Here is a 22,238-nt window from a genome sequence, read left to right on the forward strand (position 1 = left end):
GAAACTCAATTTACATCTAGAGGAAAATCAAAGCTGTATTTAAAGTCAGAAATCAGACATCTCATCAGTGGCTCATCATTTAGGGCTTTGTTTCCCTCAGTTGTTTTGCCAACACATTCAAATGGGTAAACTGTTCAAGTGAAAGCAGCTTGACTTGTCCTGTTCCCGAGCTTTAGAAAATCACTTCTCTGGGAAATCCACATCAAGTAAATGGTTTTTATCTCATATCTGACAAGTTTTAGACAGTCTCTCCAAAGTACAATATGCTTGAGTTTTATCCAAAATAGAAGTATATCCAAAATAACCAATACTCCAGCTCTAGAAAGCATATATTATTTACTTTCCAGATCATCTCACTAGAAAGCATTCTATTGCACATCCTGCCTAAATAAGCCCAAACCTAAAACACAATAGGATCACAACTTAAAAGCTGGAGAGAACCTTGGAGGTCATTTAATATAACCTCCTCCTTTTATAGGTAAGAAAATGGAGGCCCAGAGAAATTAATAGAATTATCTCCCATTAGATTGTGAGCTCCTTGAGGGAAGGGATGGTCTTTTGCTTCTTTTTTGTATCCCCAGTGCTTAATACAGTGTCTGGAACACAGTAGTTCTCAATAATTATTTATTGACTGACTTTCCTTCGTTACATGACTAGTGAGTACTAGTGGCAGGATTTTAACCCAAGTCTTCCCAACATCAAGTTCAAATTCTATCCATTATACAAGTTATCTTGGCTATGTGCTTTATTCAAGGAAAAGTTATGACAATAATCCTTTTATGTCACATTTAATGATATCCTTCATCAGAAAAAGCATGTTTAATTATCTTTTTCCATGTTCAATACTAGAGCCTAGCAAAGAACAACTCATACATGATCTGTTTGCAAGTCAGTAAGAAAAATAAATTTCCCCATGTGAAAAATAATATTCAGAGCAAAATAATATTTACTAACTAACATACTCGTATGATTTAATCAATGTCATTTCCTCATCATTCTAAATTACCTCAATGAAACAGAGGCTTTCACAACTCCATTTTCAAATGGAATTTATTGCAATATGATCTTTACTATGAAGTAGAAAATCAAAAAATAACTAAGCATTTTCTTCATAAATTGAAACCTTATGTTTAAAAATAAATACTGAAATCCTGTGTAATGAATGCATACTGAAACACCTCTGATGTGCTTGAGTGATGAAATGTTTGCATTTTTATAAGTTCTGAAAAGAAACATTTTATTCACACAGAAAACCTTAAACTTAGGTCTAGAAAGCTGGGATTCAAGTCTTGCCTCTCACATTACTATGTCAATGACATTGGTCAATCTGATTCTCAGTTTTCTCATTTGAGGAGGATTGCTGTTGTTTGTCCTTAGTTCTATTTTTCGAAGAGGATTGATGATATCAATGTCTTGACTCATGTGTGAATTGGATTTGAAGAAGACAGTCATATTTTTACTACCTGTCTCAAGGGATTGTTGTTGAGGAAAATGCCTTGTGAGCTGTAAAGTGGTACACAAATGAGGATTATTATTAATTTTATTCATTCACCATCAGAAAAATCCTCTGGGTGAAACATACTGTAGAAAGCAGTTTGCAGGGACAAAGATATGAAAGAAGTTAAAAAGCATGGTCTCTGCTCTTGACAGAAACTGCAGTCTAAGCAGAGAGATAAAACGTTCACCTGAGAACAATTAGAAAGGAACACAGCATTCTAGGAGTCTACAACACAGTTGAATACATAAGTGTTTAAAGGGTTTGCCATGATTGTAATAATATTTATTGTTCAGTCATTCAGAGATACTTACCCTGTTGTGTACGGAATATTTATGCCACCCAGGTTAATACTTTCACATCCAACAATGAAGAGTGTTGAAAAACACAGTAAAGACACACCACTGCAGATCATTGCTAGTTTTGCAGATTCTCTGGCACCAAGTTTCAACTTTTTTATAATGTAACCTCCTAAGACGATACCAACACCAGCACTGGGCACAATAATCACACCTAGGGAAAAGAAAGGAAGCAGAAGATTAAGTCAAAATGAACGAATACTTACATTAGCCTTTTCAATTAATTCTATTTTTATGAATTTTTTGGGACATGGCAAATAATCAACAGAATATTCATAATCAACAAACTCATTGGTATATAAAAGAATCCTGGATTCATTTAATCCACACGAAGTGTCTACAATGTGCACCGTAATAGATACTGGAAAAAAAAATTTAGGACATTTTCCTGTCCTCAGAAACCTGAATCTGCATGCTTTAATAACAGAGTCCTGAGCAGCTAAATGGTGCAGTGGCTAGAGCACCTGCCCTGGAGTCAAGAGGACCTGAGTTCAAATCCAGCCTCAGACACATAACACTAGCTGTGTGACTCTGGGCAAGTCACTTAACCCGAATTGCCTCATCCAAAAAAATAAAAGAGAGAGAGAGAACCCTGTTAAATTAATATCATTCATCACTGAACCCAGAGGGAGGCATTTGGAATAGGCCATGGTGGGGGGGGGGGGGTCTTTTGCCTCTCCTTGAAAGTATACTGGACTTTAAGGCTGAACCTGAAGATAAACCTGTAACAAAATCTTTTGATTGAAATGTCAAGAGTCCAGGAATAGCATCAAATAACCAAAAAAACAAAAACAACCTTCTCATAGAAGAACACTGGCAGGACTACTAAATATATAACCTTTATATTGATGAAGGAGCAGAAATCATAAGAACAAAGTAGTCCCAGGTTTTCTTTAGCTACAGATCAGCTTTCAGTAAATAATGGACAAGATCAGAGGTAAAGTACATTAGAAAATTCATTAAGATCCTGTTTACATTTCTGTTATAAAGTTAATAATTCATTTGTATTCAGTCTTCATTACAGTCATTAGCATATGTGCAAACAACATTATTTGATTGACCAAAACCATGCAGCTGGAGAGGTTCTCTGTCAGGGGCATCCTCTCCCAGTGCCTCCCAAGATTTAATTCCTACACCCCAAAGTAGGATCTGAAAACATCATTTATTTCTCCTTCAACTGAAATAAAATACACCAATGTGCTAACTAACTCTCTGAGGGCTTTGCCTTTTACCTCAAACTACAGGATTAAAGGCTTTATTCCAGCCCTGGATTCATTCATTCAATAAGCATTTATCAAATGCATATTGTATGCAAAGTATTACAAAAATTTAAATAAGATCCAGTCCCTTTCTCCAGGTTTCCTGAACTCCCTTCTAGGACTCTTAGGCATTACCTCCAACTGCTGAACATGCAGGGAATATTACGTTCTAAAACTCCTTTTTCTTTTTAAAGGAGAGATGTACTCTAGAGTTGTCATTAAAGAGCATGAGACTGCTAGTGAGGAAGTGTAGGCTCTCTTCCCATTTCTGTCCCCATCACTTTGGCTGAGCTAACTTCTTTTTCTGTACTGGGGAACCCTCTTGAGGTCTGGGAGAATCTCTGAAAAAGGGAGGATATTCACTCTTTTGTAGGAATGGTACCATAAGACATAGTGCCTATAAGTGCTTAGAGATGAAAATCTTTCGCAAGTTGTGAGATGTGGTGTCAATAGCATCCCACACAAAGCCTGCAGTACTTTCATTTCATAATAGGGTGATTTTTTTTTAAACTAAGAGTAATGTTCTCATTAGTTCTGGTTGATCAGGTTGTCCTTCTTGACATTCATTACCTCCTCCTGTATATTCTAAATCTAAAATTCCCCTGCCCTTATTTGAAAACAAACATGTTCCACAGAAGAGATCACAGATGTATAAGAAATATCATTTGGAGTCTTTATGCTATTCAGTCCCAGCCCTATTCATTCCTCTCCCTTCAAAGAAATGTCTACTGGGGGAAAGAAAGATTAGAATGATAATGTGCACCTAGAATAAAATTGGGATACAATGGAGTTAACCCAGTAGGAGCAGTCAATGTTGGCATAGCAATGAAGTGTTCCAGCCATTTTGTATTTCCCTTTGGAATCAGTCAAGAAAAGTGACTAAATTTTTCCTACCCTTTGAGTCACCAAGCCTACCACTGGGCATATATTCCAAAGAATTCAACGATAAATGATGAAGGTGATAATTTCAAAAAGAAAAAGAAATCTGGAAACATTTGTGTGAATTGTTATAAAGTGATAAAAGCAGAACCTGAAGAACAATTTATATAATAACAACAATATTATAAAGATAATCAGCTTTGAAAAACTTAGTAACTCTGACCAACACAATGCCCAACCACAATGTTAAAGGACTCATAATAATAAAATGTGCTATCTATCTCTACATAGAAAACTGATGGATTCAGAGTACAGATTGAAACATTTTCTTTTCTTCCATTTTTTGGGGTAGGACAGAAGGGGACACATTGCTAATGTGAGAATTTGTTTTGCATAACTATACATACATATATATGTATGTGTATATATATATGTATATGTATATATATACAGACACATTTTACTGAGGTTCATTTTTCTTGTTTTCTCAAAAGAAGGAAAGAAGGCAAAATGAGAGAATTCTCAACTGAAAATAAAATTGAATTGAATTTAAAACAGAAAAGTTAAAAGCCAAACACAGAGGCCCAATATACACCAAAATATTCATAGCAGCACTCAATAGTAGCAAAGAATGGGAAACAAAGTGAGTGCCCCTTGATTAGTAAATAACTTTTAAATTGTGGTATATGAAGGTAACCAGATATTACTGTGTAGTGATAAATTATGAATATGAAAAATTCAGGGAAATCTGGCAAGATCTAAATACATTGTTGCTGAGCAAAATAAGCAGAACTAAGAGAATCACATATAATGATGCCAACACTGTAAAGGAAAAGATTGTTTAAAGAAATCAAACTCTGTAATGAAATGGAAAATGCAGTAAAGATCCTAAAGCAGAGACTATGAAACATACTTCTCATCCCTCATAATGGAGAGCTAGAGGAATGCTAGACCAACATGCAGTAAATGCAAAGGATTTTTCTGCTTAATTATTTTCTGTCATACGAGAGGGTTCACTCTGGTTGGTGGTTGAAAGGGCTGTGATATAAAGACAAATGGTTTCAATAAAACATTTTTAAAACAAAGTGCTCATGCTACATAAATAAGAGGTCTCGGTGCAGTCTAAACGTCTTGAGCATCTTTTATTCCTTATTGTTGCTCTATATTTTCCAACAAACTTCTCCCCATCCTTACTTAATCCCAACTTCACACTGAAGTCACCTAGTACCAAAGCATCTGTGCTTTTAGAGACTCTTAACTCAGTTCTTCACAGAATTTCTCTATCTCTTCATGCTTTGAAACAACTGTTGGTATATTAGATGCAATTATTTTTGCAATGGTCTTTTTGCAAATAATTATCATGAGTACTCAAAAATGAGATGACCAAATGTCCCAGGAAATTATGTTTCTTTTTGTTTGGGGATACAAATAGAACCAATTATCAACTTCTTTATTTGTCTCTCCAAGAAGAATCTGTGAGCCACCCTTCACCAAAATATCACTTCTTTCTTCTGGTTTTGTTTAGAACAAGAATGTTAATATCTGATACAATTCAATTCCTCCAGTAATATGTGTATTCATTGGTCACTGGACAAGGATCTCACATTTAGCATGCCAACAATTAAGGTAATGTTACAAATGGCAAAAAAAAAATGATTCTTTATACCCTTTACTCTCTTTTCCAATACTACCAGTACCATTGTTCAAGCAAAAGGGAACCTCCCAAGCCTAGGGATAATTGTATCTTTTTCTTTGTTTTATGGGTTGCCACAGCCAAAGAAGTCATTACCAAATGCCCTCTTGGTCTACTGGAGATAAGCCTCGCTGTACTGGTCCTCAGAAAGGAGGATTCCATTAGTAGGGCATTACTCAAAACCTTTCCATCATGTTGGGACCTAACAGAGGTTGAACTCCATTGGTACAACCTTCAAAAACTTAGTGTTACCTTCATGATATAATAAGACCCTGGAATACAACCTTATGGAGTATTTATCGTCACTGTATATATGAGGAAAATGAAACTCAGAGAATATGTTACAAAGGGCAGTGAACTTAGAATGAAAGGATGTAAATATGCTAAGCCTGGCCTTCCCACTTATTAGCAGTAAGACCCTGGAAAATCACTTATCACCTCGGACTCTCTAAAATGGAAATAATAATACTTGCTAGCAAATATTTAATAAATGCTCATTGATTGACTTAATGATTTGCCTCCAGTAATGCAGCTAGCAAGTGTTAGAGCTAGGACTTGAATCCAGGTCTTTTAATTCCAAATATGGTGCTTTTTCCAGTATACACTGAATGAAGCATTTTATGGGAGTGTTTTCAAGAGATAAAACTAGTCTGCTTTGTCCTTATAATGTCCTGTATAAAAGAGCCTCTTTTATAGTATAACAAATTCTCTATCTCTGTTGATTAATATAATGACATTCCCTTCCCATGATCAATAAGGGGTCTAAGGGTGTTCTAATATAAACCATTAAGAAATATTTTTAGATGCCTCTAAATCAATTAATTGAGATACAGATGTAAGAACCAGGTACAACAACTTGATATATATTTAACTCACATTAGGCCCAACCAATCCAATTCCACAGTAGTAACTTACAAGGTTTTCCTCTGCTATCAGTGAGAAAAGTTAGGGAGACAGAGAGAAGCCTGAGAAAAACCTGAGACCTTTATTCTTGGGGAACCACACACCCTTTTAAAGTCTGCTGGAATTACAATCCCAAGAAAAAGGCAGATTCCACAAAAACAACGTCTTTCACTTCAGAATCCTACAAAAATGCAACTAACAAAAAGCCTTGGGGTGCTCTCATAATATAAAAGCAAATGCTGAATGTGATTCAAAAAAAATCAAACTAAATTAATATTTTATCCTTTATGGCTTACAAACCTAAAAGGCTTTTCCACAGTGAAGCAATAAAACCAGAGGATAATGCTGATTTTAAATGATGAAATACAAAATCAGAGTATTTACTTCCAATTATCCCGAGTTCCAAGAATCTGAAGGTGAAACAGCAAAAAAACTAGACCTGCCCCCCTTACACACCTAGGGCCTCTTTTACAGGCAATTCCAAAGGAAAAGTTTAGCTCATCGTTACAACATTAATTTTTCATTGGGCAAAATCAAGAACTCAACTGAGAGTGATAATCAAGTGATTGTCCTCAGTTCCAGTTCACACAGCTGGGTGTGGCCTACAGGAACTATTGTGTCCATGCCAAATGTACAGCTGGACCCAGGGCCCCATGGCAAGATCAGCTTTCAGTCAGCAGTTTTCCAATTCTGACCTTTCTGTTGTTGTCCAAATGCTGCAGCACTCAGAGCTTTCCCATGGAGACAGATGATGATCTTAACATTCACTAATAGCCTAGTTACAGAAACCTAGGCAAGCTACACTTCCACAGGGAGTAGAGCAAGGACATTAAAAATAAAATCAATTCTGTGTGAGAAAAATACTGAGCCAGATTGTCCCTATACCTAGGCTACTCCCTGGCTGAGGATTAGACTACTTAGTAAGCTGTATTAACTCTTATAGGCCACTAGAGTGTACTGAAACAGTAACTACTAAATTAATTCATTAATGTGCTAATTTTGAGTTTATTAACAATCTACATAGGTTGGGCCAGAAGTTCAATTTTGTGCCTCCTAGGAAAGAAGAGGCAAATCGGGAGTCTAAGTGAGGTTATAAGGAGAATGTTTAAACTGCTTAAAAGTGCAAATCATTTTCAAGCCCTCATTTAAATGCAAACAATTGATATGATAAATATCTTTAATTCTCAGCTAAACATTAAAACGGATCCATTAAGACTGAAATGGAATAAAAATGCATCATTCTCCTTTTCTATTGCACTTTAAGATTTATAGAGTTATTTCAAAATAACCCTGTGAGGTAGCACAATCTTATCATGGTTATCAAACAGATGGGGAAACTGAGACTCTGGTGGTAATAACAACAACTAGCATTTATACAGCACCACTCCAGTATCCTTGCCAAGAAGACCCAAACGACTGAACAACCATAATACCACCATGAGCCAGGCACAGGGCTACCTGCTTAATAAATACCATCTCATTTGATTTTTGTTAACACTTAAGGTAGATGCTATTGCTATCCCCATTTTACAGATGAGGAAACTGAGGCAGAGATTATTGTTTTGCCCAAAGTTATATGCCAATAAGTATCTGAGTCCACATTTGAACTCAAGTCTTCCTGACTCCAAGTGCAATGCTCTATCCACTGCACCATCTAGCCACCTCAAGAATTATAACTGACTTGCCTATCATCTCACAGGGACAGCATAAGCCTAGAACTTGAAATCAGAAGTCCTGAGATCATTAATTTACTATGTGACCTTTAGCAAGTTCCCCATCTACAAGGTGAGAAGGTTGGGCTACATAATTTGTATGGCTCATTCCTGTTCTAAGAGTGTATGACTCAGAAGAGAAGTGAGAATTTAGGGGAAGACACAATAGGGAGTATAGGAAACCGCAGCCTGCTGGTTTCCCTTGGAAAAAACTAGAGGGACTTCAAGGCTGGTGGTGTCAGGGCCTCTTGGGGTAACTAGGCCCAGAGAGCCTAGAACAACAGATGAAGAAGTCAAGCTTCAGCTGAATGGCAAAATCTGCCATAATCATCAGGCAAATCAAACATAGTCAATCAGTTAGCTAGTATTTATGAAGCACCTGTTATGTGCCAGGCATTGCTAAATGCTGATACAAAATAAGTGTAAAAAAAAAGTTGCTGGTCTTAACAGGGGAGGGGTGGGCACAATATATAACATGCAAACAACTGTGTACACACCACATGCATGCAGAATAAATTGAGGGTAATCTCAGAGGGAGGGCATTAACATGAAGGAAGACTGGAGAGACTTCTTGCAGAAGGTAAGGTTTTAACTGAAACTTGAAGGAAACCAGAGAAGTCAAAAGCCGGAGATGAAAGTGAAGAGCATTTCAGGAATGAAAAGCAGCCAGTAAAAATGTCCAGGAAGGATATGGAGTGTCCTGTGCATCAGAGACAGCTGGTGGTATGGTGGATGGAGAGCTAGGTCTGGAGTCAGAAAGACCTGAGTTCAAATGCAGCCTCAGACACTTACTAACTGTGTGACCCTGGGCAAATTAACCTCTGTTTGCCTCAGGCTCCTCAACTGTAAAACAGGGATAATAATATATAAGCACCTACCTTGCAGGATCATTGTGAGGGTCACATTAGATAATATTTATAAAAAGACACTTAGTACAGTGCCTGGCACATAGTAGGTGCTATCTAAATGTTTATTCCGTTCCCTTTTCCCCCCTTGTTGCGTGAGGACGAACAAGGAGGCCAGAGTCACTGGATCACAAAGTACGTGGAGATGTGGAGAGAAGTAAGGTATAGGAAACCTGGAAAGATTGGGGGAGGGGGCAGGTTATGAAGGGCTTTGAAAGCCGGATGATTTATATTTGATTCCGAAAGTAATAGGGAACCATGGCAGTTTATTGAATTGGGGAGGAGAGAGGAGAGATAGAAGACCCTATAGAATAAAAAGTCAAGGGTGAAATGGAATTTCCAAGGACCAAATCATTGAGAGGTTCAGGGGGAAAGAAAGTGGCATCAGGGCAGCTAAGTGGTGCAGTGGATAAAGCACCAGCCCTGAAGTCAGGAGGAGCTGAGTTCAAATCTGGCCTCAGACCAAACACTTGGCACTTACTAGTTGTGTGACCCTGGGCAAGTCATTTAACCTCAATTGCCTAACAAAATAAAAATAAAAATAAAAATAAGAGTGGCATCTACAATGTTAATGTAGGGAGGCCCAAAACCCCTGGAAAGAATTTCTTGGACCACCTAGGACTATGTACCTCCTCAGGGAGAGGCCTCACATCTAGAGATATAAAACTAGTTTTTTTAAAAAATAGGGGGCTCTAAATGGGAACTGAAAATACCAGGACCCAACCTGCTGAGCTTGAATCCACTGGGGTTAAAAGCCTTGGTACTTGAGGTAACATCCTATCCGGAGACACTTTGAGGGAGAATGTCTCTAGGGGCACATAAAAGGAAATGAAATCAGGAAGCAGCCAGCAGCTAAAAAACAACAAAGCCTCATGTCTTCATATTTTTCCATTGAAAAACTACTCCTAAAAGTTGTAAGACATTTAATAACTTTGTAATTTTTCTTTTGTTGTTTTAAAATTCTGTATGTTTCCCTACCATTATTAGCAGTTTAAAAAAAATACGTTCCTGGGGTAGCTAGGTGGCGCAGTGGATAGAGCACCGGCCCTAACGTCAGGAGGACCTGAGTTCAAATGTGGCCTCAGACCAAACACTTGACACGTACTAGCTGTGTGACCCTGGGCAAGTCACTTAACCTCAATTGCCTAAAAAAAGAAAAAAAAATACATTCCTTAGGAAACGTAAAAAAGATTGTATTCATATCATTATGATGGGGAGAAGTGGGAGATGTGTAACCTCCTCAGCAAGAGATCTAAATGAGAAAAATCCCCTAGGGAACAATGGTCAGAAGAAATGTTACCAAGAGATATTAGGAGCCCAGGAAGCCAGCCTGGGACAAGAAATATCTCCAGAGCTAACAGGGGCATGATGCTACCCAAAGATTAAAAAAAAAAACATTCTTTTAACCTCATTAATTTGTTTTAATGGGCAAAAACTACTTCCCCAATTTGAAAAATAGAGAAACTTGGGAGCAAAGAGTTATAAGTGTATATTTTTTGGTCTTATGAAAACGCACTGGCTAATATGAGGGAAATACCTTGGCTTTAATGACTCTCCATATTCATGAGTCATAGAACTTGATCCTGAACAGGGTTTATTTCACAAATAAGGAAACTGAGGCCCAGAGAAGTAATTAATTTGTTCAAGGTCATATTGGCAGAATCAGAATTAGAATCTAGGTCTCCAGATACCCAATCAAGTAATGAAGCCAGATTTATTTTAAACTATTCTATTTTTAATATACTCAGACTTTTCTCTAATTGACATCAGCCTTCTCGCCATTAATGCTAAACAAGGCTTTGCTAAACACAGAGTTTGTTTTCCCCATCAATTGACAGAGTTTGTTATGATGGAGCTGTGAATAGGTGTGATGTTTTTGGGAAGTAATAAGGCAGAATAAAACTAGAGGTGCAAAACTATTCATACCATTTGACCCAGTGATCTCACTACTAGGACAATACTTTAAGAAAGATCTATATGTACAAAAAGATTCTTAATAGCATTATTTATTCACAATAATGAAAAAACTAGAAACAACTCCTATATCTAAAGATAGAGAAATAATTAAACAAATTGTGGCATTTGAACATAATAGAATATTATTGAGCTATGCAATTAGTATTATGTACTATTCTATTGTGTACTATACTATTACTATTATAATTATTAGTAATGCAACAACATATGGGAAATATGAAATGATTCTTAATGAAGAATCAAAAACAATGTAAACAATGACTACAATTATGTAAATAACAGTAATGTATTGGGAAAAATATATACAGCAGAAAAAAGGTTCAGAAAGACATAGAAGCAAAGGGTATTTTTGTTATCTTATTAAAATCAGTGTATCCTTTTAAAGAACAAATTGTAAATAGCGGAGCTGTCAGTTTCACAGAATCTCTGTGGGTTGGAAGAAATTATACCCAAATAAGAATTCACTCCACTATACACCCAACAAATAAATGGTCATCTAGACTTTACATAAGACTTTTAGTACTTGAAAAATCCCCCTACCTCCCTAGATAGCTCTCTTTACTTTGGGATAGCTCTAATTGTTAGAAGTTTTTCCTGACATCAAGCCTAAAACTGTCTCTCTGCAACTTACATCCATTATCCTGGTCCTACTCCCTGGAGTCAAACAAAACAAGTCAATATTCCTCTTCTACGCAGCAGTTCTTAATTAAATACAGCTATTATGTCCCCTTCCCAAGTCTTCTGTTCTCCAGGCTAAACATTCCCCATTCTTTCCATTGATCCTTTCAAGGCGTGATTTCCACTATTCTTCCTCAAATGTGGCATCAAAAACTGTGTGATTAATTTATTTTATTTTTATTTTATTTTTAATTTCTGAAATGGAACAAGTATTTCCATAACATAATATAAAAAATGATTGTACACAAAACTGCAAAACTATTATGTACAACTTGCTATTCCTCTTAAATATATGATAAAGTTATCATAAACATTTCTTTTTTTCTTCCCTCCCCACCCCATGCCCTAGAGATGGCTAGTATTAGACACAAATATGTATATATGTAAAATAATTCTATATATACTTCTGTCAGTTCTTTCTCAGGATGCAGATACCCTCATTTGAAACAAATATGATTAATTTTTTAAACTTTTGTGTATTTAAATTTTTAGTGATGCTACCAAGTTTAGTTGATAAAGTTAGTTAATAGGAAGGAAAGAAGGAAGGGAGAAAGGAAGGAAAGAAGGAGGGAGAGAGGGAGGAAAGGAAGGAAGGAGGAAAGGAAAGAAGGAGGGAAGGAAAGAAGGAAAGAAGGAAAAAAGGAAGGAAAAAAGGAAGGACTTATTAAGTGCCTGCTATGTGTCAGGCACTGTGCTAAGTGCTTTGCTAATATTATCTTTACAAATATTATCTACAAATATTTTTTCCAGGTGTTTTTCCAAAACAGCAATGAAAGAACAAGTGGTTAGGGTGAAGCTGCCTCAAGAATGGTGTTGACACATAGGCTAACAGGCCCTATTAGGAGAGGCAAGGAAGGTGACAGTCTGCCTAACTCCATGAAGGGCCCTGGCAAAAGACATTTGGCCTCCCCTTGGAAAATTTTACATAACTCCTGTCTTCTCCCCTACTGCTCTAGGTCAGTGGCCCTGGATGACTTTCCAGCTTACTTTCGTAATGATGGCAATGGGACCACAGACCAGAGAAGAAATCCCACACACTGTGCTTATCAAGGTGCTCCCCTACCCCAAGGAAGGAAGGAAGGAAGGAAGGACTTATTTAGTGCCTACTACATGCTAGGCACTGTGCTAAGTGCTTTACAAATATTATCTCATGTGATCCTCACAACAACTCTGGGAGGTAGGAGCTATTATTATCCCCACTTTATAGTTGAGGAAACTGAAGCAGAAAGAGGTTAAGCGATATACCCAGTCTCACAGCTAGTAAAAGTGTCTGAGGATAAATCTGAACTCGGGTTTTCCTGACTCCAGGCCCAACACTCTAGCCATCGCACCACCTAGCTGCCTCCTACATGATATTATCCATTTTTTGCATGAGGATATATTTCATGTGTTGAATTTGGAATATAAAAACAAATTCTTAGACAAATCTCTTTTCCTCTTACGATTCTAATGTGTCTTGAAAAACTGAAGTAAACTGAATACAATAAAACAATTAGTTTCAATTTTGTATTACAAATTAAAACAGTTAAACATACTACTACAAATATTAAGACACTCAAATGGATGTTCTCAATAAAAAATTCCTTCTAATGATAGAGATGGCAACATGTCCTTGCCTACTTATCCTGTGAAACTCTTATCCATGCCTGGCCATAAGTAAGTTCAGCAAAGAGGGTCCACCCAGCACGCTGGGGGTGGGGCTTTATTCTCTTTCTCTTGACATCACCGTACCCCCACTGGGTACAGGGCCACCCATCAGTCATCCTTCACTCTTTCCAAATAAGTAACATCCACGGGAGAAAATGTAGCCTGATATCATGTTAGGCAAGCCCCCTGGTCAGAAGATCATAATCCAAGAGTAGTGTTTCAGAGTCATCCTCAAGTTATCCTACAGGTGGCATTTTGTGGGTGGGCGAACTCAGCCTTGTGAAATTAATATTTTTATGCTCAGAAACCCCAATGACAGAAAGAGAAACATGAGCATCGCTCAAGCCACAGACTAAGGCTAACATCTCAGAGAACTAGGCCGGTATTCATTCTGACCTTTAGAAAGCTGAAGAATAAATGGGGGGAGGGAAGGCAGGTGTGACAATGAGGTCAATAATTATATGTGGCTAAATATAATTTTTTAAAAGTAAGAACTGGACTAGATGATCTCTAAAGTCTTTTCCAGCCCTACTATGAGGAATTCTAAGACAAATATATAAAATAACTCAAAATAAGCTGTGAAAGTTCACAATGATTGATATCTAATGAACAAAAAAGACTATTTAAATTAACATATTAATTGTTAGAATAAAAATTGTATTTCTAAAGTGCTTGAGGCTGTTCCAGAAATTTATTCTCTCAAGTATTTTAAATATCCCCATCACAAATTTTTATGTGACTACAGTATTTATCTGACCCTTATCTAAAGTAGTTTGTCAAGCAAAGGTAAACTTAATCCAACCTCTTCCAAATTATCATCAATCTAACATCACAATTAATGAGATCTGTGTTTAAAAAAAATCAAATAGTCTGCTCCTGAGAGCCCATAGTAGATAATTTACTAACATTAAAAATAATTTTAAAAGATTATTTCAGTTCAGAGAAGACACTCAAAGTACTAGATTAAGTCTGGGTAGAGAAAAAGATTATCCATCTGCCTTCACAGACTGAGCTTACATATAGTATCTCTCATAAGTCTACTGTGTTCAGTTACATTTGCAAAAAAGGTGGCTGGGCTTGGAATTTGGCATGGAATTTATGCGGGAAAAATTCATAGAAGCAGTTTCTGAGAAGAAATGAGCTATTACATAAACTTAGCATCTATTATATTTTATTTTAAAAATATTCTGCTGTGAATAAGGCAACTGTGTACTTTTGTTCTTTCTATATAACTTGTTTTAATGACACGTAATGCCAACAATATTCTCTTCTCCAGGGAGGCCTAGAGCTAAGGTCCTTTCCAACATTAAGGGGCTATAATTATCTGCTGTAAATGGAGACAGGAAAAAAATTATACTCAGTTTCTCTAGTACAGTTTAAGACTAGAGTCAATGAGTTGGAAAAAAATAACTATTTGCTTGAAACCTTGGTCCATCTATTTCTAGGAACAACTCCAGAGAAACTACATGCCCTCCCTTCCCAACCAATGGAGAGATGCCACGATGGAGAGCTGATACGCTGGCAGCTGAACAAATTATCTGTGGCCCTTCCTGGACCGGTTCAAGTTACAGAAAGACCATGACTTCAACTTCTGATAATGTCCAAGCACATGTTTCATTATTTAGATGAAAAGAGAAGCGTACTTCCTGTCTGCATGGTAATGATGATACCCTGGCAATACTTGAAGGCCAAGATACTCATTAGCCCAGAATGGGATTTCTGCAAGTTAAAAGGAAATTCCCTTGTGCTCTCAGGGAATTCAAGCTAGCCTTTTGGATTGGGCTGGAAAAAGAATGTTGTGTTTCTAGGCTCAGGTATAACACTAACTACATGACAATTAGCAAAAAACAACAACAACAAAACTTTCCTTTTTCTCTGTTTTGCCATTTGTATGAGAAGAATGATACTAGACCTCCTCTTTCAATTCCTTCAAACAAGAATCTTACGAAGATAAATGGATAACTGTAATGTGAGATTCCTAACAAGTCTTCCCATCATTATGAAAGACATACATCTTTTATATTTTACCACCAACTTTCTTATGCATAAATCTGTTCATGTCACTTCTCTACTCAAAAAAAAAAAAAACTTCAATGAATCATGACTTCATCCTAAATAGAGTTAAAACTCTGACTGGCATGCAAGGCCTTTCACAATCTGGCATCACCATTTCTTTTCTACCTTTTCTCATATTCTCCCCTCCATGTACTCTATGCTTCAATCAAACTTTATAACTCTCTGACCCCTAACATATCCTATACTATACCTTCCTCCATGTTTTTCCTCATGCTGTTACTTATGCTTGCAATGCCCTCCCCTGCCTCTTCACATGTTGGATTTCTACCTATTCTCTAAACACAAATCCAATGTTACTTCCTCCCATGAAGCCTTCCCTGAACCCCAGGGACTGGCAAAGACCTTTTGGCTTAGACTTCACAGAGAAGTTTGTTTTGAATCTCCATAATAAGATTATCATGTCCAGGGGCAGCTAGGTGGCACAGTGGATAGAGCACAGGCCCTGGAGTCAGGAGGACCTGAGTTCAAATCCAGCCTCAGATACTTGACATTTACTCGCTGTGTGACCCTGAGCAAGTCACTAAATCCCAATTGCCTCACAAAAAAAGGGAAAGTGACCTATTTGTACAAAAATATTTATAGCAGCTCCTTTTGTGATGGCAAAGAATTGGAAATCAAAGGGATGCCCATCAATTGGGAATGGCTAAACAAGCTGTGGTATGTGATTGTAATGGAATATTATTGTGCCATAAGAAATGACAAACAGGATGATTTCAGAAAAACCTGGAAAGACTTAGATGAACTGATGCAAAGTGAAGTAAACAGAACCAGGAGAAAGTTATATATAATAACAGAAATATTGTTTGATTGAAGAACTGTGAATGACTCAGCTATTGTGAGCAAGACAATAATCCAAGATAATCTCAAAGGACTAATTATGAAGCCTACTATCCACCCCAGAGAAGGAACTGACATTGGTTGGAGCATGCTATTTTTCACTCTTTCTTTTTCTTTTGTTCATGTCTTCTAATACAAAATGACTAACATGGAAATGTTTTACATAATTGCACATGTGTAACCTATATCTGATTGCTTACCATCTCAGAGAAAGGTAAGGGGAGGGAGAGAAGGATAGAATTTGGACCTTAAAACTTTAAATAAAAATGTATTTAAAAAAAAGATTATCATATAATGTTGTGTGTTATAGTTGACCTTTCTTTGTATCTTATTCCCCTAAAAGACTGTAAGTTCTTTGAGGGTAGAGACTACTTCTTATCCTAACTGCATGTCTTCCTCTGGACCTTGTACACCATAGGAATAGTTTGTTGACTGCTTGACTGATGAAACATAGAGAAATAGAATTAGAGCTTGAAGAGACCAAAAAGACCATCTAGTCCAATCTACTCCTTTTACAAATGAGGAAACTAAGACCTTGGAAGGTTAAGTGACATCCTGAGGTCACACAAGTAGTAAGTGACTTTGAACTCAAGTCTTCTGACTCCAAAACCTATATTCTTTCCCCTGTACCACTCTGCCTGCCAAGTTTATTTAATTTTCCATCTCTGGGTGAGACTGTCATCAGGAAGCAAGGAAACCTAAAGTGTCCTAGCAAAGGGGTCAAATGTCATCTCTCATCTACTACACAAATAGAAAACATCTGCTAAGAAGAAAACCTGGCTAGGGAAAGATCCCTGAGGGCTCAGCAGCAGTGATTTTACCTGCTCCATTCCTAGAGAGTCCCCTCCCAAACGACATGATATAGCCTCAACTTAGACACCGTCTCTCTGAGAACTTAATAGAGAATATTTCAGTAATTTGAGGATTTGTGATTTTATCAGTACAGGTATTCCTCACACTAATGCAGAGCTTCACCCCTCTAATGATTGGTACTCAGGTGTTCCCAGAGTTGCTGTCATAAAAAAAAAGTTATTACTTTGTAATCAATGTAGTAATGAACCTTTCTGCCCTTAGCTAGACTGGTGCTCAAACAGCAGTCCTGCCACCACATTTACGCCCTTCCAGTTTGGATAGACCTTGCAGATATTGAGTTTGACTTGTATAGCCTTTGAACCCAATGCTACCTCTATGCCCAAGTGAGGCAACAGAGAAGAAATTCAAAGGAATTAAGGGAGGCAAGTACTCAATAGACATGGAAGCATTCTGAGCTAGTTATCCAAAATAACACAGTAAAATTTTAATTAATTAGAATTCTTTTGGGAATGGGGGTGTTCTGATGGATGGAATTCTGCCTAACTGAGGGTTAAGGAATCATAGTACTAACTTCTTGTTTGGGGAGCTTTGTACATTGAGGGTATCTGTGATGTCTGCTATTATTCAATCTATTTTGATTCAAATCAGTCAAGGATCCATAAAGAACCTACTGCCTTTCAGAGATTTCAAAATAGTTGTCCAGAAGGCTTCTTAAACTCAACATGTCCAAAACTTAACTCATTATCTTTCTCCAAAAAACCCTCCTCTCTTCCTAAATTCGCTATTAGTTGAGGACTCCACCATCTTCTCGGTCACAGAGGCTAATAACCTAGATAACATCCTTACTTCCTCATTTTCTCTCACCCCTCCATATCCAATCAGTTGCCAAGCCCTATCATTTCAACCTTAGTAACACCTCACATAAGTACTCCCTTCTCTTCCCAGACACTGACACTAGCCTGATATGTGTCCTCATCACCACATGCCTGTACTATTGCAATAACCTGCTGGCTGGTCTCTCTGCCTCAAGATTCTTCCCACTTTAGTCTGTCCTCCATTGGGCTGTCAAATTAAACCGGCTCCTTATCACCTCCAGGATCAAATATAAAATCCTCTGATTGACACTCAAAGCGTTTCACAACCTGGCCTCTTCCTGCCTTTCTTGTCTTCTTATACCTTACTTACCCTCTACATACTCCAAGACCCAGTGACACCAGCCTCCTTGTTGTTTTTCACATACGGCACTCCATTTCCAGGCTCTGGCCACATGCCTGGAATGAACTAACTGACTGTCTGTCTCTCTCTCTCTCTCTTTCCCCCTCTCTCTTTTTCTCTTACTCTTGGCTTCCCTGGATCCCTTCCAGTCCTAGCTAAAACCTCACCTTCTACATACAAGAAGTCTTTCACTGTCCCCTTAATGCTAGTGCCTTCCCTCTGTTGATTTTCTCCAATTTATTTATCTTGTCTATAGCTTGTTTGTACAGTTATTTTCATGTTGTCTCCCCCATTAGAATGAGAGTTCCTTGAGAAGAGGAACAGTCTTTTGACTTTCTTTGTATGCCCATCATTTAGTACTGTGACTGGCACATAGTAGGGATTTAATAAATGTTTATTGACTATTAAATATTTACTAACTTTCTTTGACTCCAGAGAACAGAAACGGGATCAATGCATGAAAATTACAGGGAGGACAATTTTGGCTCAAGTGTGAATAAGTGTGAATTTTCCAATTGTTTGGTCCAAATTAGTGTGAATAACAAATCACTTGAAGTGGTTGCATTAATCTGAATCTGCACTATTCAAAGTTATAATTATGTAAAACATGGTAACTTGATCCAGACCCAAGGAAAGTTGTGATATGAATCCAAATAATACAACCACTTCACTGGATTCATTGTTCACACTAATAAGGACCTAGCTGAAACTACTACTAACTGAAAATGGAATGAATTGCATCAAGAAGCAGAGAGACAACACCAGGGGCCTTCAAAGGAAATGCCAGATAATCACTTGTAAAGGATGTGGTCACTGGTCACTGGCCCACTACTTCAGGAATAGGTTGCATTCAATGACTTCTAAGATCCCTTCCAACTCAAGATTCTATGAGTCTAAATATCTTAAAGATCTAGGAGTCATTGCCCTCAGCTTTACGGATGAAGTAATAGAGGAAGAGAAGTTGAATGCCTTGCTTAAGATGACACTACAAGTAAATAGGAAAGTATGGATTTGAACCCAGCTCCTTTGATCTCAAATCCTGTTCTCTTTCCATCGAAGTACTTGCCTTTGAAATCCTTTGACATCACAATTTGAAATATTATCTAAAAGGTAAATGTGCTTGGAAGAAGGAATTCATTAGAGGGAATGAATTTCAGTTAAAATTTTAAGGTGTAGGAGTTTAGAGACCAGGAGTAAACTAAGGTCTAGAAAGGTCTAGACTCAGAGGAGGATTCTGGGCAGAGGAGAGTATCTGGAAAAGCTTCACAATTTTGTTTGAGGCCACATCGGTTTACTTGCAGTTATGTACAACAAACAGAAAAGGTGTTTCATGACTATGTATGTTCCCATATTGTGAGGGTAGCTGAGTCAAAAGAAACACTAACTGCTAGCAGTGGTTTTTTTTTTCCTTTCTATTTACCTTGCTTAGGCTATTGATGGCTATTATAAGAAAAACCTTAGTTTGCCTTTCGAGCCCTCCAAATGAGGGACTTTTCCTCTGATCCCTCTGGCACACCCAAAGCAGAAGGAGAAAAGCATAGCCAAGAACCGTGGCCAATATCAACTCTCTCTCACCCCTACAGCTTAGTGATACCCACTTATAAATAGTTTCTAATGTGTTACTGTTTTATTTTATTTTATTTTTGGGACTAGATCCTTCTATTTTGCCCAGGCTAGAAATTCAATGGACATACACATAGGCAAGATCAAAGTGATAATCAACATAAGAGCCTTGACCTGCTCCATCTTGGACTTGGGCCAGTTCTCCCCTCCTTGAGCAGCCTTCTCCCCCTACTCGCACCCCACCTTCTACCAGGGGCTCACCATATGTGTACTATACTTGGGGGATACCTAATCATGTTCCCCTCATATAGCTCAGAACTCCCAGTTCAAAGGATCCACCAGCCTCAGCCTTCCCAGTAGCAGAGATTACAGGAATGTGCTTCCTTCCCAGCCTAATGCCTTATTAGTTTAAGAACACTGAACTAGTCTCCTTTTGCTGCTGGTTTCTTTAGCTCATAGGCTATGATGTCATTTAAATATAGCACCTCTTAGAAATGTCATATTACATATAAGCTGCCTTCAATTAGAACCGACTGGAACAAGGATCTTAGAGATTAACTTTCTTTTATAGAAGAAATTAGCCCAGTTTCAGTTCCTTGCTGAAGGCACTCATAAATTTTCCTCTTTCCACCTTCCACCTAACACTATTATTTCTGATCTCTGGGGCAAAACAGAACAATTATTCAGATGTGAAGAGACAATGGCAGAGATCAAGTCCCTAGTTCTGGACACTATGCCTATCGTAATGCAGCCTAAGATTGTATAAGCTATGTTGAGTACTTTGTCATAACTTCTAAGACAGACAGTGCGCAAAATAGATGCCTGGTCTCAGAGTCAGAAAGATCTAGTAGTTTCAAATCCCAACTCTGGATTTGCTACTTGTATGACCTTAGGCAAGGCACTTATAACTTCACTGGGTCTCAGTTTCCTTATCTGAAAAATGAGGGGATGGAGTAGAAGGCTTTTGAGGTGCTTTTTAGGGGTGAACTAGAGAAGACAAGTCAAATAGGCTACAATTGTTAAATTTTTAGTATGAGCATTTACACCTCAAAAATCAAGATCAGACTATGAGCACCTTGAGGTCAGGGACTCTTTTCCCTCTTTTTAATACTCAGCATTTAGTAGGTGCTTAATAAATATTTATTGATTGAGAAGTCAGCAAATGATACACTTAGGGTATTATTAACTATTTTGTTGATTGTCAATAATACAATTATTAAAGATTAAATTTAAGTGTCATGTGTAAATTTTTCCCAGAGAAACAGTTGTTAAACATTTACCAGTACACTTTTGCTTTGAGATCCATATCAATGATTCTATGAGTTATCTATGCCAGTGAAATCACAGACCCACAACAACAACCTAAATCACACTGTTGACTCATAGCAAGCTTATGATTTATTAAAAATCAAAGATCTTTTTCCAATAAACTTCTATATAACCATTGGAACTATTTATCTTGCATTTCCGAGGATAATTTTTTTTAAAGTGAAATGTAAGACTTTATATTCTTAGTGAAGTCCACAAATGTTAACAATTATGCAAGCTTTACTCATATATGAAAACCCTGGAGATGGCAAAGCAAAATTTGTAATAGCCTACTGTCTCTCTTTTTTTTTAATGACACCATTTACAAGAATGTTTATGAGCCTTGAAGAAAGCACAATAGAGTTTATTTTTATAAGGACCTCTACTTTTCTGCTCCAATGCAGGGCATTTTTTTTCCACGCTAGTTTCTAATATATGTTCTATCTATTTTAATGTAGAATCATATAAGTCTAATGTTGGGAAGAATCTTAGACATCATGTCATGCAACTCTATTGAATTCATGATTCCACTTGTCAGTATGAATAATAAGTGATCATCTACCTTTTGTCTGAAATGACAGAGAAGGAGGAGGTAGAAGAGGAGAAGAAAAAGGAAGAAGAGAATGAAAATGGGAGGAGGGGAGGGAGGAGGAGGAGAAAAAGAAGAGGAAGAAGAAGGAGGAGGAGGAAGAAGAACAGGAAAAAGAAGAAGAAGATTGCTTACATAGTGCTTTAAGCTTTGCAAAGCACTTTACAAATATTATCTCATTTTTTCTTCACAACAACCCTGGGAGGTAGGTACTATTGTTATAATATTAACTTCATTTTATAGGTGAGAAAATTGAGGCATAAAGAGGTTAAGTGACTTGACCAGGGTCATGAAGCTAGTAAGTATCTGAGGCAGGTTTTGAACTCAGGT

General features: G+C 37.3%; 1 protein-coding gene across 2 annotated transcripts in view; it reads right to left on the bottom strand.

The window, feature by feature from the left end:
* LOC114053875 (solute carrier organic anion transporter family member 5A1-like) overlaps positions 1-22,238 on the bottom strand; it is a 190,847-nt gene that overhangs the window by 63,200 nt on the left and 105,409 nt on the right. For both annotated transcript variants that reach the window (XM_027876984.1, XM_027876983.1), the window contains exon 5: positions 1,810-2,008. In XM_027876984.1, the coding sequence (XP_027732785.1) occupies positions 1,810-2,008 (199 nt within the window). The remainder of the gene's footprint in view (positions 1-1,809; positions 2,009-22,238) is intronic.

Source organism: Vombatus ursinus, unplaced genomic scaffold (genome assembly GCF_900497805.2).
Source record: "Vombatus ursinus unplaced genomic scaffold, bare-nosed wombat genome assembly UNPS02014812.1, whole genome shotgun sequence".
NCBI lineage: Eukaryota > Metazoa > Chordata > Mammalia > Diprotodontia > Vombatidae > Vombatus > Vombatus ursinus.